The sequence below is a fragment of the Otolemur garnettii genome, unplaced genomic scaffold (genome assembly GCF_000181295.1).
Source record: "Otolemur garnettii isolate 467f Iridium unplaced genomic scaffold, OtoGar3 scaffold00053, whole genome shotgun sequence".
NCBI lineage: Eukaryota > Metazoa > Chordata > Mammalia > Primates > Galagidae > Otolemur > Otolemur garnettii.
In genome coordinates, this window is record NW_003852448.1 from 1979080 (window position 1) to 1995617 (window position 16538).

Genomic DNA, 16538 nt, shown 5'->3' on the forward strand with positions numbered 1-16538 from the left:
TCAGCCCAGTGCAGGTGAACAGTATAGACCTGGACAGAACTGATGACCACTGGTAGACCAAGAGGGAAACAGTCAGCCTGTGTCCTTGCTACCACACATCTTTCCTCACATACGTTAATATGCTAAACTTTTTTTTAATGGAAGATAACCCACCCCTCCATCAATCACCACTGGGCAAAACTGACACTCCAATTACACACACAGAGCCTTGCTCTGCATCCTGGTGGGGGGATCCTTGCCCCACTGCAGGAGCCCCTGGGGGAGCTTTGAGGCTTACTTGTTGGAGGCCGTGACAAGAGGGCAGGCACAAGGCTGGCAGTCCCCTGGAGCACCTCGGGAAGGCTGTCCGTAGAAGCCGGGCAGGCACTGCTCACAGTGGGCCCCGGTGGTGTTGTGCGTGCACGCCTAAGGCATAAGCATGAAAAGAAGAATCAGCTCAGAGTTCCCTCAGATTTTCAGGTTCACATACAAACACTCGAAGTACAAATGGAAAAAAAAAAGACAATGCTAAACCAGTTGCCAAACTCTAAGTTATATGAGTATGGTTACCTATCTTCAGATTAACTACATTTAAATAATGTAATTTTTATAAATGAGAAAGCCAAGAGCTTTTGCCCTGCTGGAGTAACAAGCACTAAACTTGCCCACTAGAAAACCAGACAAATGCATCTAACAACAGCCTGCGGTGCTTGCAGGTCTTTCTTCTCGGGGTGCATGCGGGGGGCAGGGGCAGCCCCAGTGAGGATGGTGCTCTTACTTTGTGGAGGACACAGAACTCAGAGTTTGGGGAGGCTGGAGTAGGCAGGAGTCAGGGCAGAGGACTGGAGCTTCATAGAGTAATAGCACCAGAAATCTTCATGGGGACCCCTTTGAATATGACTACTGAATACTAAGCTTCTCAAGTACACAGTGAAACTCCATGATGCCAAAGAAATACAGGTACGCTGTAAGCTGAACAATTCAGAAGTCACACAGAGCTAAGTGACATTAGAATTCTGACTGGTCAGTATGGGAAAACCCTGAGAAAAACTCACGGCACTCAGTACAGATCCTAAGAAACTCCTTAACAGTAGGGCTAACCCAGCCACAGAGTAAACGCTATCCTGGACCCACCCTAACCAACAACCAAGCTGACCTGCAGCAGTTTAACTATCTGCCAAAACAAACTTCCATGTTCTTTAAAGGAGAGTGACAAAATCCAGAAACTCAACAATGCAACAAAATTCATTGAAAAATCTTCATCATGTGATCAAAAAATCCCAGATACCCTACCCCCAGGGCTCATCTAGGCATGTTGGAATTCTGTGAATACGAGAGATAACAAGTAGGTAAATAAATAAACATGAGGAGAAGGGAGGGTCCTGCTGACAGTAGGGCCCTGCATGCCCCGATACAGTCTGCATGAGCAAGTGCTGGAGAGGGAAGATCTTCCTTTTGCAAACGTAAGTAGTAAGTACTGGTCAGGCCAGAATCATCAGACTGCTAAATCTAAGGGGAAATTCGAATGAAGTGTAGGATGACACCATGGTCTTAATGTGTCTTCCTCAGACGTAGTGGGAAAACTGACCAACACCTTGTCTGTGTAATCAGAATTAAAAGCATGCCCCAGGAGGCACCTTGGGAAAGTCACATCACTGAGGAAGCATTCCAGCCGCAGTGCACAGCCTGATTCCATCCCCGAGAAAACCGCAGAAGAACCAGAATAAGGGACATTATAGTCTACAAAATGATTGTATTATTCAAGATGCCAATTTCACGAAAGACAAAGAAAAGCAGTGGGAACATTTCAGAGTAAAGGAGTCCGGAGAGACACAACAATAAAATGCGACGTGTGGTCCCAGATAGGGTCCTGTACTGGAGGGGAAAACGCTGTCAGACGTAACTGGGACAACGAACAAAAACGAAAAATGGATGGTAGATTAGAAAACATGAAGGGTAGGCTCAGCGCCTGTGGCTCAAGCGGCTAAGGTGCCAGCCACATAAACCTAAGGTGGCGGGTTCAAATCCAGCCCCAGCCCGCCAAACAACAATGATGGCTGCAACCAAAAAATAGCCAGGCGTTGTGGTGGGTGCCTGTGGTTCCAGCTACTTGGGAGGTGGAGGTAGGAGACTCTCTTGAGCCTAGGAGTTGGAGGTTGCTGTGAGCAGTGATGCCACAGCACTCTACCCACGGGGATAGCTTGAGGCTCTGTCTCAAAAAAAAAAAAAAAGGAAAGAAAGAAAACATGGAGGGTCAGTGGTAACTTTTCTTAAGTTGGTAACTGAGGTACGGTTATAAAAGGAAATACCCTTACTCTGAGGATATACACACAGAAGTATTTAGGGATAAATGGCCACAGTATACACAACTTAAGTAGTTTAGAAAAAGATATAATTGGATAGGAAGATAGAACATGAGGCGACTAAAGCAAATGGACAACATGTTAGCAAACAGGGGAATCTAGGTAAATGGTAGATATTCTAAGCACTATTTTTATTTCTATAGCTTTTGGATAAATTTAAATAAAATATGTGTGTATTTGTTTATTTATTTGTTGACAAAGAGTCTTAGTTTGTCTCCTTGGTAGAGTGCTGTAGTGTCACAGCTCACAGCAACCTCAAACTCTTGGGCTCAAGCGATTCTCTTGCCTTAGCCTCCCGAGTAGCTGGGACTATAAGGGCCCACCACTAGTTTTATACTAGGCCTGAGACTATAAGGTGGGACTATAAGGGCCCACCACTAGTTTTAAACTAGGCCTGGCTAGTTTTAGAGATGGGGCCTCACTCTTGCTTAGAGTCTAAGCCTCACTCTTGCTTAGGCTGGTCTTAAACTTCTGAGCTACAGCGCGATCCACCTGCCTCAGCCTCCCGGAGTGTTAGGATTACAGGCATGAGCCATTGCACCTGGCCACTAACATATTTTTTTTAAATGGGAAATGAAAACTACCAGACACAAGAAACAGAAAAAAAAAGTGATCTATAATCAGGAGAAAAATCAGTCATTAGAAACACACTCAGTAATCACAGATAACAATCAAAAGGCATTTATAAAAAGCTACCATAAACACATTCTAAGATTTAAAAGAACAAACACACACAGTGAAGAGAGAAATCCAAGTATAAAATAAAACCAAATGGAACTTCTAGAGCTCACAAAAAAGAAAAGAAAAGAAATCATATCCAAAATGAAACAGTAAATGAGTGGGCATAACACCAAATTAAACACTTCAAGAGAAGAGACCGGTGAATTTGAAGACAGCAACAGAAACTCAAACCTGAGGGGGAAAGCAACTTAGCAGAACCAGAACCCAGCATCAACCATCAGTGGGTCAATGTCATGTCAGGTACTAACAGATTGGAACCGCAGGGAAGCAGAAAAGATACACAACCCCACATTTTCATGATTTGATAACTACAAACTCACAAATTCTAGAAGCTCCATCACTCTAAGCAGGATGAGCATAAAGAAACCCAACCAGGGCGTGTAATCAATTTGTTCAAAACCAGAGACAGACATCTTAAAGGCAGACAGAGAAAAAAGACAGAACACTCAGAATCACACAGACAAGAAACAATGCAATCCAAACAACAACTGAACAGCCGTCAAAGAAATCTGCAACAATGGGCCGTGGCATTAGAAAGGTTGAGAACCACTGCCCGAGACAAATGCTAAGAACGGTTCTTGAGGCTGCAGAAAGGTGGTACCGGCTGAAATCATAGATTTACACCAGGGAATGAAGAGCTTTGGAAATGGTAAACACAAGAAAAGATACAGAAAACGTTCCCCCTCTTAGGAAAGTACAACTTTGTGACTCTTGGGGACAGAGGTGTGCTCGGGGATGGAGAGAGGAGGGAGCACGGGGCCAAGGTCAGCCGCGGTTCCCCAGGAACTCCCATACTACTTTGTAACTCTTCTGCAAATCTAAAATTATTTCCCAACAATGTTTAAAACTATAAAAATTGTTATGATTTACGGTACTTAAAGCTTTAAGACCAGTTGCTATTTAGCATTTTCATTTTAATACAACTATATTTTTTGGAAATTATATTAATATAATTAATTTTTGAGACAGAAGCTCTTTCTATTGTCCTGGGTAGAGTGCTGTAGCATCTTAGCTCACAGCAACCTCAAACTCTTGGGCTTTGCCCAATCCTCCTTTCTCAACCTCCCAAGTAACTAGGACTACTGGCGCCTGCCTCAATGACTGGCTAGTTTTTCTGTTTTTAGTGGAGATAGGGTCTTCAGGCTGGTCTTGAGCTCCCAAGCTCAGGGGATCCAATTGCCTCAGCTTCCCAGAGTGCTAGGATTACAGGCATGAGCCACCAAGCCTGACCTTATTAATATAATATTAACAGAAGTGTGAGAAATTCAAGCTTTTAGCCTAGCTGTAACAAGAGCCATCACTGGCACCATCATCACCTGCTAACCCACTCCACACCCCAAATGCTGGCAGGGAGCCTATGAAAGACTAGATCTGGGACCCAAAGAGTGAAGTGAGAGACAAGAATAAAGCCACCATCTCATCAAGGTGCTGGAAGCTTTGAGTTGAAGAAAACCAAACCTAGAGGAACGAGTCTGCTGCAAACCCCACTCCCCGCAATCCGAGGGGCTTCACTTACAGAGCAGAGACAGGAACTAAGGGCAGCAGGAAAGCTTTACAGATAGAGAGAAATTTGGCTCTAGAGGCAATAAGCAATCCAGGATGCAATGCTGAGATCGTCTCCCTGGGTCTGATAACAAATTTTCCCTAGCTGTGTGACTTAATCAATCTCTTGTGGAAAGAGCGGGAACACTTCCCTGCCTGGTGACGAGGGTATGCTGATTAGCATACATGGTCACTCCAGCTACGAGGAGTGAACCCACAGGACCCGATCAGAGTGTGACCTGGCTTCAAGGCACAGGGCCTAAAAGAATTCCTGATGGAAGTTAAACAAGTCTCCTGCCCTCTACCTGCCTCAAAATGCATTCTCAAGATTAACTACGGACTTGTTAATCCCTGTGTCAACACTTGCCACATGAAAGAGGCATTGTTTAAAAGTTTACCTGAGTAACTGAGAGGCACTGTATAATGTACAAATTCGTATGATTATTAGATGTTTTATTATTATTGTTATGGCATATTACGTTAAAAAACACTACTACTTTCATTGCAAAGCCCCTATCCTTTGTATTTAATAAGTGGACATTTCTACCCTCATATTGCTTCATAATCTTAGCAAATGAAAATAATAATAAATAATTACTTTTCACTGTTCTAAAATGTAATGAAATTAGACATATTTATTCCACTACTACCAAAGTTACTTTAAAAAAAATAGGAACAAAAACCAGGAAACATTTCATGACGTGAACTTAAATCTGTGAATTTCCTTCGGGTTCTATGAGGTCAGGGCTATTCTGCTGAGGAAACATTTTTTAAAAAAATCACTTTTACACAGTATGTGGCTCTGGAATGGGGAGGAGAGAGATTTGGGGTTTCAGCAATCGACTCACAATGCAAACTCCGTGATGATCACACTCAGCTGCATGGCCGTGGCACTCACAAGGCTGACAAATTCCTCCAAAGAGTATCCCATCCACGCGGTAATAGCCAGAGAGGCATGACTGGAAAAGAAAGGGCAAATCACCTCCTCTCCAACATACTGGAAAATAAACTGCTCAGCTGCCCATGAGCACAGAAACCTATTTCTTTTTTCTCAAATATCTTTATTAAGGTATCATTTGCATGCTATAAAATTTGCCCACTTTAAGTGTACAATTCAATGATTTCTAGTAAACTTACTGAGCTATGTAACCATCACTGTAATTTAGTTTCTCACTTCTTTTTCAAGGTAGAAACACGCACTTAAAAACTTAATGGTTATGCAATGAATCTTATGGTATATTATGTAATACAACGTTAGAAATAGTGGCACTTTCATTGAAATGATCCGATCTTTTGTATTTAATTGGTGGGTAGTATTTTCTTCCAGTCGTATTTCACTGCAATACTCTTGAACTAGAAATTGTGGAACGTTTAGTTTTCTAAGCAATATTTCAAACAACAGGATTTCTTTCCTTTCAACTTTTTTATTCCCCCTTTGCTTATAATTCATTAAAGGTCACCATTAAGTACAGGATACAGTCAAACTGCATCCATTTAACTGAGCAAACATAGACGTGCTTTCTGAGGGCTAAGATTGGCTTTCATTGCCTAATAAAAACTCTTAACATAGGTTAAGGATGCCATGCATTGCCCGTGAGGAGCAGAGAATCACTCCATATGCAGAAATTCATTTAACTCTCATGGCAACCCTGAGAAATAGTACCTCTACTTTGTAGATATGGAAGGTGGAACACAGCAGGTAGCTAGTGTGCCGGGTGTTTTGGTGGAATGATTCAAAGTCAAGCGTGCACATCCCCAAGGCCATGCCCACAGTAGGCTGCAGAGGGCTCCAGCAGACACCAAACAGGCTGTCAAGTGCAGTTGATTAACTTGGAACCCAGCACACTCTCACAGGTAGGGGAGGATAGGAGAAGAGGCTTAGATTTGTCTTCTCTAAGAATTCTTTTTTCAGCTCAGAGCCCATAGCACAGTGGTTATGGCACCAGCTACGTACACGAAGGCTGGTGGGTTCGAATCCAGCCTGGACCAGCTAAACAACAATGATAACTGCAACCAAAAAAAAAAAAAAAATAGCCTGGCGATGTGGCGGGTGCCATAGTCCCAGCTACTTGGGAGGCTGAAGCAAGAGGATCGCTTGAGCCCAAGAGTCTGAGGTTGTTGGGAGCTGTGATACCACAGCACTCTACTAAGGGTGACATAGTGAGACTATGTCTCAAAAAAAAAAAAAAGAAAAGTTTTTTTTGTTGTTGTAGAGACAGAGTCTCATTCTGTTGCTCTGGGTAGAGCGCTGTGGCATTATAGCTCACAGCAACCTCAAACTCTTGGGTGCAAGCAATACTCTTGTCTCAGATCCTGAGTAGCTGGGACTGCAGGCTCCTGCTGCAGCACCAGGCTAGCTTTTCTATTGTTAGTAGAGACAGGGTCTCACTCTTGCACAGGCTGGCCTCAAACTCCTAAGCTCAAGCAATCTACCGGCCTCAGCCTCCCAGAGTGCTACGATTACAGGCATGAGCCTATCTTATAAGAATTCTTAAAGAGCATTTTAATTGTATAAATAACGTATAAAGGCATTCATGCACATAGGCATGGTGGAAGTCCCCCCTCCATCCAACTGTGTGTCTCATGAGGAGAGGGGCCTCATCTGCTCATCCCATGGAGAGAGGGGCACTGAGGAGACGTGAGCCTGGAGTGCTGTGTGGTAGAGAATTCCTTCTCTACTGAGAGCTGCCTGATTCTTTAAGTCAGCTTCTGAAGAGTGTGATTAAAGAATGAATTCTTCTGCTTAATAAAAACTCTTGAAAACATAGATTAAGTTTCTCGATATATGTGCCCAGTGGCCTCATTTTCCTACAAAGCCTTAGCTGACTTGGCGTACGTGGCAGCCTCTGCTCATTGACCCCTGCCTGCGTGGGGGAGCAGGCAGCTGGCTCCTGCTCCCACATCCCACCTACTGACATGGCCTTAGGGTCATAGCTTAGGACTTACAAACATCTGCTGGGATGAAAAGCAAATGTTTGGGACCTTAAAAAAAAAATTCATTGGTTCCAAAATATAAAAGCTAAACTGCAAAATATTTCAAATAGACATAGAAATACTTTCTTAAAAAAATTAGTCCAAATTTATTAACTACAAAGTATACGATTGATAAAGATTTATAAAAACAAAATTACAGTTGAAATTTTCTCACTTTATAAAAATGATTGCCCAGAAATCATAGCCAGTGATGAATGTGCATCATCAGAGTTGGTCACAAACACGTGGGCGGCAGCGTTCCGTGGTGGTTAGCAGCTGGGATATAGTTCAAGTCTCATTATACCACTTACTAGCTGTATGGCCTTGGCCGAGTCATTAATATCTAATTTCACTGAGTCTCAATTTGCTAATCTATAGAGTAGAGAGTATTTGGAGTACCAGATATGGTTGCTGTCAGGATTAAAACAGGTAACTTATGGAAAGAGCTTAGAATAGTGCCAAATACATAAAAAGTTCTCAGAAGAAGAGAGCTATTATTAATGCATATGTCCAAATAATTTCAAAATTCCTTTAGCCACAGAATGCTTTTGTGGATGACTGCAAGTGCATTTTTACCACCGCGCCTGTGAGGTGGCGCCCACCAGAGTGAAAAAGGGGAGGGTCGTTAAGGTCTCAAAATGCCGAAGCCAGCTGATCCTCCACAGGTGATTCGTAAATGTTCAAATACAAGAAGGTCAATCCTCCTCAGAAAGGTAAAACATGACCTGGGCATTACAAGTCTCCTGTTGAGTAAGGTAACAGGGCAGCACTAAGGCAGGGGATTTCCAGGGCCCCAACTTGCACCCTCCTGGCGGAGGAATCACATTTCTCTTAACAGTGAGACTTTCAGAACTCCTACAGCCCAAAAAGGTCTGAGCCAAACATGAGTTTCTAAATTTAAGATCCAAATGTTTACAGTCATATCACCACAGTGCCCTGTTTTCCCCTTGGGAGGGAAGGGAGAGAGGAGAGGAGGAGAAGCGTCACCTCGCAGGAGGTCCCCGTGTAGCCCTGGGGACATTCACAGTGCTCCACATCGGCCGCGACTTCCAGGTCTATAGCATTGGGGCTGGCCACGTCCAGAGAGACGGACTCCAACCTGTAACAGATGGGGGCTGTGAAGTGGCTTACACACTCACAAAGGACAGCCTACACCTCTGTGAAGACCAACTTGAGCAAAATGGTGATGTGATGATTTTTTTAAGTAACTAAAGATTTCTGTAACAACACATTGTCTGGGAGCCATCATTAGACTCTAGAAATGCCTTCAGCATCTGGTGCTAAGAAGTTGTATTGACCACAGAGTACTGTGGGAAGGGTCTGATGTTGCCTATTTGGAGTTGAAGCACTTTGAAAAAATTAATCCATTCAATTATCTTATCATTAATACAGTAATTCCTACCCACCCCCATTATCTAGCACCCAAAGGGAGTGGTAGATTCTGAATAATCTAATGTAGTTTCCAGTTGCTCACGAGTTACTCTTAAAAAGAGGCTGAACTAATTCTACGCCCCATACTATACCTGTATTGACCTGATACTGAAATGTACTAATTAAAAGCCAGTTAAGACAAATAAAGGCAAACTTTACTTACTGTAACACAGTTTTACTATATTACAAAACAGCTTTGTAAATGCAGCGTGCAGTTTAGTTAAATGGCAGTCATACATCTTGCAACTTCACTACCATACTTCTTTAACTTCAGGTAACAGACATTAATCCCTAGAACTGTTACGCTGAACACACAGAGCCACAGGAGTGAGGCAGGAAGTGTGGTTACTGAGAGCACAGGGCACCAACTTAAACTCTGAGCTTCTAGGGGGCACTGGGTCGCCTGCTGGTTGCTTGAGTTCTGGATAACGGGGAGTTTATCGTACACAGACTACCCGTAAGTGCATCATGCTACGTTGTATTAGCTGCATCCAACTCTGATGTCTGGCAAGGCACTGCCAAGAAATTGCCCTTCTCAGAGTAATACAATGACCATAGGTGGACACCTCTGCTTAAACAGAGGGTCTGAATCCTACGGCCATTAACGCTGAGAGTGAGAACCAGAGGCACATGGCCAGATGATGGCTAACTCATCAGGCATTTCTAGGAAACCCTCCTTGAAAACTTCTGATGTTTTCAATATCAAGTGCATCACCTACTAGATACTCCTGTCACGGACAACTATGCTTACATCATCAATAAAATCATATTTATAAAGTGAACACTTTCTTAGGGTAGCCAGCTCTTTAAGCTATATCCTTAAAATAACAAATAAATTTACAAGGTGTAATAATAAAGCATAGAGTGAAGCACCTTCACCATACGTTTCTTTCTCTTTCCAATACGTACCTGTAAAGAGCCATTTTTGCAGAATTATAGTTGGCTCTGATCAGGAGATGTGTCACATTGGCAAGGACAGTCATCAGCTGGTCTCGGTAGATTTCCCTTTTGTTATTGAAATCTCTGAAGCTCTCAGGCACCAGTCTGACCATGTTAAAGTACTCTTCATAGGGTTGCAATGACAGGCCCTCGGCCTGTGTGCTTAAAGTGAGTCCATTTCCCTAACATTTAAAGAACAGAAAATATATTTGTAACTCTGTTTATTGATGAATATAATCGAATTTTGCATTCAGCAGCATGGTTTTTCATTGTGCTTAGCTTCTTGTGGCAAACACATAATGGTGTGTACAAAACTCTTGGCCCGGAAACCTCAGAGCAAAGGGGTTTCATTGTATTGTTCTTGGACTTTGGTAATAAATGGAAAGACTGTGTACTTTGCTGGGATCTTGGAAAAGAAACAAAGCCTTGCATTTGTCCCAGCTGTTATCACAGCACCGCATCTGACACCCCTAATCGTTAGTTAACTAAATTACAGAAGAAGGAAAAGCATAGAAATACACCTCCAGCTTTTCACAAGATTGCTGTTAACAAAACTCATTTACCTTCTATGCCGCTCAGGCTGGAGGAGGCAGTACAGGTCTCTCCAGGTAAGAGACCACTGAAGCCAAGAATGTGAAGTGGTTTCTGCCCAAACGTGACCCAGACCCCAGGGTGTTACCACTTTGGCTGAAGCTCAGCTGGATCTTTTTGTGAGGAGTGAGGATTCGGGGCTAGGACAGAGGTCTAGGACAACATGGGAAAGAACCTATTGTCCCTGCATTGCCAAGCACTGCCTTATTGGTTGGTTTGGGAGGCCAAATAGCAGAAGGGAAAAGAAGGGACTTAAAGGGTAGCTTCAAGGTCAGAGCAGAAACCCATCTCCTTTTAAAATGTGAAAAGATGGGCATGTCCTGGGAACAGAGGGATGGGTGGCAGGTGCTGTTCTGAGGGGACTCTCGAAGGGGCCCAAAGACAGTCTCACACTCAGCATCTCAGTGGGGTCCATGCGAGGCCACCTGTAGGATGGCCACCTGGCCACCATCTCTTCGCTGGGTGAGCCTTGCCCAGCCCCTCACCTCACTAAGTCCTAAGCTCTACAGCAAAGCAATGCAGAAGTAATGACCTTAATTATGACGTCCGCGTGTGACATGAGGTCACCGTCCACTGTCTCCACTGGAAGGTCGTAAGACACTGTGTACTTCAGGAATCCACCAAATGATGTCAGCTGAAACATTGAAGAGAGAATGAGCACCAAAGGGAAAAACAGTCCCAGTCCCTAAGGAGGAGGAAGCAGCCCTTAGGATCCATCTGCAAACGGCCAGGATCTCCCACGGTCATAGTGGTGAGGAGGTGCCCATGAAAGGCAGTGAAGGGAAAGCACGTGTGTAAATAATACTTGGCTTAGTCAATATTACTAAAATGCAGGATACTGTTTAAATGCACAGAAAAAAAGGTACTCCTCTCAGAGACCTCAAGGTAAATTACTACAGACTTCTGTTCATCATACAATAGGCATTTATTTCACTTAAATAATTCTCAGGTAGGCAGTCTGACCCCTGACTGCAATCTCCACATTTTGACTTCACGGTTCTCCTTGCAGAACAATAAGGCACATGTTTGATCTGCTAATCAAAGAAAAGATCAAAGGTATTTCTTCCTGATCACATATCCTTTAATGTAAAATAGAGATTTACAACAATATAATGGTCAGAAGCCAGCTTTGCTCCATAAAGTTGGAGAGGTGATCTCACTCAGAAAAAAGAACCATTAAACTCTGCTGATACGATCATATTATAAATAGAACACATGTTCTGGGGTTGTAATTTGATGTAAAAAAAAAAATTCAAAAATAAGCGCTCCTTGAAAATATGTAAAATAAGGCAAAGCATGGTGACTCATGCCTGTAATCACACTACTCCAGGAGGCTGAGGCAAGAAAACCACCTGGGCTCCCAGATTGGAGACCAACCAGAGCAAGAGTGAGACCCATCTCTACTAAAATTAGAAAAATTAGCTGGGCATTGTGGGGGGCGCCTAGTCGTAGCTACTCTGGGGCCTGAGGCAGGGGATTACTTGAGCTCAGGGGGTTCGAGACTAGCCTGAGCAAGTGCAAAGACCCATCTCTACTAAAAATAGAAAAATTAGCCTGGCATTGTGAGGGGGCACCTGTAGTCCCAGCTAGTCGGGAGGCTGAGGCTGGAGGATCACTTGAGCCCAGAAATTTGAGGTTTCTGTGAGCCAGGCTGACCTCACAGCGCTCTAGCCCAGGTGACAGAGTGAGACTATGCTCAAAAACAAACAACAAAATAAAAACTAAGCTATAAAATTAAAATATAACCATCAAATTAAGTTAAGAACTTACCAAGCTATAAGGCTACACTACTATGAGAGCTTACCATAATTTTAAAACAAACCGAACTCCCAGTAAGGGGAGTGGAGACCTGTATTGAGAAGGAGTCCCCCAAATGTATCTTTGCATAACTGGGGAGAGGATGAAAACACATCACTGAAGGGAAGATTCAGCCTTATAAACAATTTCCATGTTGCAGAATCACCACTGTGCTTTTTTTGTTTTTTGAGACAAAGTCTTGCTCTGTCACCTGGGTAGAGGCCTCAGCTTAGCTCTTAGCAACCTCAAACTCCTCGGCTCAAGTGGTCCTCCTGCCTCAGCCTGCTGAGCAGTGGGGAATATAATTACATGCCACCATGTCTACCTGCCTGCTTTTTCTATTTTTAGTACAGATGGGGGTCTTACTTTTGCTCAGGCTGGTCTTGAACTCCTGACCTCAAACAATCCTCCCGGCTCAGCCCCCGAGAGTGCTAGGATTACAGGCGTAGCCATTGCACTTGGCCTCATTTTGACATATTCCTCAAATTAAAACCATGTGAACTCCATAGGCTCAAGAGTCTGCCACAATCCTGAAAGTGAGAGGCAGCACCTCAGTCCCACTGCTACAAATGGCCCTGAGTAAGTTTTCCAGATACTACTTATGTGTCTACTAAGCCACGGGAAGCTAAGCTGAGTCCATGGCGGACTGAATGCAGCAGTACCGTGATTAACACTTCGTGAAGGCCCAAGGGCTCCAGGCACCCAAGGGAGAAAAGAGGAAAGTCTGTCCAGGGAAGGGGATAGACTTCCCCAAACAGACCTCATAGGAGCTGGGCTAAGGATTGCAGCTCATGTTTGAATGATGTGATTAAAACCCAGAAAGGGACCAAAAAGCTCTCATGTAACTGACGTAAAGGTAGTGACAGGCTTGGTCAAACACTCAGTGACCAATGAGACCACTTAAAATGCCGGCAGCAGAAGGCCTTTCTCCATGCCCTCTGACACCCTTGTCCGAGACGTCACTGCCTCTGTGGCCCACGCACCTTGTTCCCGAGGTAGGCCCTGGGAGCTGACCAGTAGTACTGGGCACTCAGCCTCTGCATGACCGCACTGTTGTTGATGCTGATCTGGTGACTCCCGCCCAGCACGTTCTGCTGAGATGGGATCTTCCTGGGACTGATCAGGTCAGTGACTAGCCACCCCGACATATTGTTCACCTTAAAAAAAACAATCCAAGAATTTTAGAACATGAAATGGAAGTCAACTCAGATTTTACCAGACCCTGCATGCTCTTCTGGGGCGGGTACTCACACAGCGTGGCTGCTGACCCTCTCAGCCCTTGACCCTTCCACTGTCGAAGGACCAGGAAAACCTGAGAACCAGACTCTCATACCCCAAATGCGGATCAGTGATGAGCAAGTGAGTGGGCAAACCCACAAAGACCATACGTTATATTTTAGATTTCAAAAAAACAAAGAACTTAATAAATGCATCGAGTAAAATGTCTCTTGCTAACTCACTCCCCATTCTATTTTGCCCTCTGCTTTTTATCCAAATGCATAAAGATAATGATCTCCAGCTCCTGTACTCCCGACCTGTCACCGACATAGACAGTGCTCCCTGTGGCATAGAGGTCACAGTCGTCTCACTGGCTCAGCCTCGGGCCCTGCAGCACCTCCCTCCCTCCCTCTCTCCAGCCATCACACTGTTTCTGTCCCTAGACATTGTTTGGGGACAATCCCATTCCCCCTGAGAAATCCATATTCCAAAATCAACTTGCCTGGGCTCATAAGCCTTGGGCCAGTTGCTGCTGTTCCCAGCCTTGCCCCAGGAGAGTCTCTACAGTCTCCCAACCCTGTGCCCTGGGATGTTCCCTCAGTGGGGGCTGGTGAGCTAAGAGCAGAACGCCCCCCATGCATTTCCACACAGAAGGAACTTGGGCACTATCACCCCATAGGGGAGTGGATGAGGGAAGGAACTTAGGGCCTGTGAGGAGCCCCTGAGCCCCATGCCAGTGTCACTCCCACGCGATGGCAGTATCACACGGGAAGTCACTTTTGTTGCTTCCTAACACAGCCCTTAAAAATCGTGGGCTAAATGATGTGTTCTTTAAAACCCAGCTGCCTCCCACCTGACCGACGGGCCAGGAGAGGCTGTCACAGACGTCAGAAACACCAAAGCAGAAGCACTCAGAGCAGCCCCGGGGGTTTCTCTCCTTCAGGTTGTAGAATCCGGGCTTGCAGCGACCACAGTCCTTCCCCTCCACGTGCTCCTGTAAGTCAGGGTAAAAGGTCAACTCTGGAAACCAATGTGTCCAGATAGAAAAAGATGACACTGACAAGACCGGTGTCCAGTGATCCACAACAGAAACAGGCGGATAACTAAAGGTCCAAAGTCATGTTTCCCAGATAGATACTTTGAAATAAATATTTGATTTCTGTATTCAAGGATAAGGCTAGAGATCTTAGAGCCTGGTCATTACATTTATATTCATTCTTTTGTTTTGTTTTAAGTCTTCCATTTTTGCTGATACTTCAAGCACTTTCAAATCTGAAGAGGGCTATCCAATTGTTTATTCTATTCGTAAATAGTCAAGATAATTTTTGCTCATGTATAACATGTGACTCAGATTTTGTCATATGGGAATAAGTACATTAAGGGACAAAGGAAAATCCTATGAATTACTTGGTTATTAATATCTTATGGCCAAATAACGCCTCTCATTGGCACCATATTAATTTACTTCTTATGACTGTTCAACTCCTTTTAAAGATAAATCCTAAATAATATATCTAAATATTTAATTGTGTTCTCAGAATTTAGTATCTACCTGATTCTCCTCCAAATACAAAGCTGGGAGAGAATTTCATAGAGGAATTAAGCCAAGGCTTAAGAAACTGTGTGCAGTGTTAGTTTCGTCTAAGAAGACACAGAAATGCCTCTAAGATATGTGGGAATTGCTAACTCCTAGGACAGATACACAAGGTGGCCAACTTGCCGTGATGTGTTATACTTCCCAACAGGGTAGGGCAAGAGGGAGTTCTCTTAAACTTTCAACTGTTTTGCCCAAGAACTGGTTGTTGGAGCCAATGGAACATGTTCCTTTTTCAGAGAATCTCAAAGCAAAACTCAGGGGTGTCGCTGACCTCCGTGCTTGCTTACCTTACAAAGACAGGGCTCAGTGCATGGATCGTCATTCACGCTGCCAGCTGTACTGCAGTCACAGCGGACGCAGCTTGGGTAATTCTTATAGCCAAGTTGGCAACGATCACATTTCTCTCCTGCATAACCTTCCTTACAAGGACACTGACCCGGCCACTTCCCTGGAGAGAGAACAATGGCAGTGACCCAACACGGAGGTAAAAGGTTTAAAGCAGGGTCAGCAAACGTTTTCTGGAAAGGGCCAGAGAGTGCATTTTTTAGGCTTTTTGGCCATAGAGACTCTGTTGCAACTACTCCACTCAGTTATTACTGCTCAAACGCAGCCACGGGGAATACACGAGCAAACGGCCATCGCTCTTTTCCACTAAAGCCCTATTCACAAGATTAGGCAGTAAGCCAGGTTTGGCCCTTGAGCCACAGTTTGCCAACTCCTACTTTAAAGAAAGAAAATAGACAAAAGCCACAGAGGGAGGGGGGAACATAAACAGTACGGTGACTTTGGAAAACCATTTGGCAATTCTTCCAAATGTTAAGAATGGACTTACCATGTGATCCAGCAATTCCATTCCTCAGTAAATGCCCAGTAAAATTGACATGTCCACAGAAAAACACATGTCCACAGAAAAACTGGCACATGAATGTTCCTAGCCGCATTACTCATAAGACACAAAGCAGGAAAACCCACGTGTTCATCAGTTGATGAATGGCTGAATTAAAAGTGGGATATCTGCATTATGAAATATTATTCAGCAATAAAAAAGAATGAAATATTGCACCTGCTATAATTGGGGTGACCCTTGAATGTTACACTAAATGAAAGAAGCCAGTCATAAAAACCAACATATCGCATGGTTTCATTTTCATGAAATGTCTAGAATAGGTAAATCTATATAGAGAAAGTAAGTATGTGGTTGCCAAGGGCTGGGGGGGGGAGGGGGTTGGAGGGAAATGGGGAGTGACAGCTAATTGGCAAAAGGTTTCTTGATGGGGTCATGAAAATATTCTGCTACTAGATTGTGGTCATGATTGCACCCACGAATATATCCCAAAACATGGAATTGTATACTTTAAATGGACGTG

General features: G+C 44.0%; 1 protein-coding gene across 1 annotated transcript in view; it reads right to left on the minus strand.

Annotated features, from left to right (window-relative positions):
• Window positions 1–16538, minus strand: part of LAMA1 (laminin subunit alpha 1) — a 158742-nt gene that overhangs the window by 78843 nt on the left and 63361 nt on the right. The window contains exons 10-17 of the mRNA XM_012806468.1: window positions 15459–15619; window positions 14428–14568; window positions 13340–13513; window positions 11092–11193; window positions 9939–10150; window positions 8586–8697; window positions 5474–5584; window positions 278–405 (exon numbers count right to left, since the gene is read on the minus strand). Coding sequence (XP_012661922.1) covers window positions 278–405; window positions 5474–5584; window positions 8586–8697; window positions 9939–10150; window positions 11092–11193; window positions 13340–13513; window positions 14428–14568; window positions 15459–15619 — 1141 coding nt within the window. The remainder of the gene's footprint in view (window positions 1–277; window positions 406–5473; window positions 5585–8585; window positions 8698–9938; window positions 10151–11091; window positions 11194–13339; window positions 13514–14427; window positions 14569–15458; window positions 15620–16538) is intronic.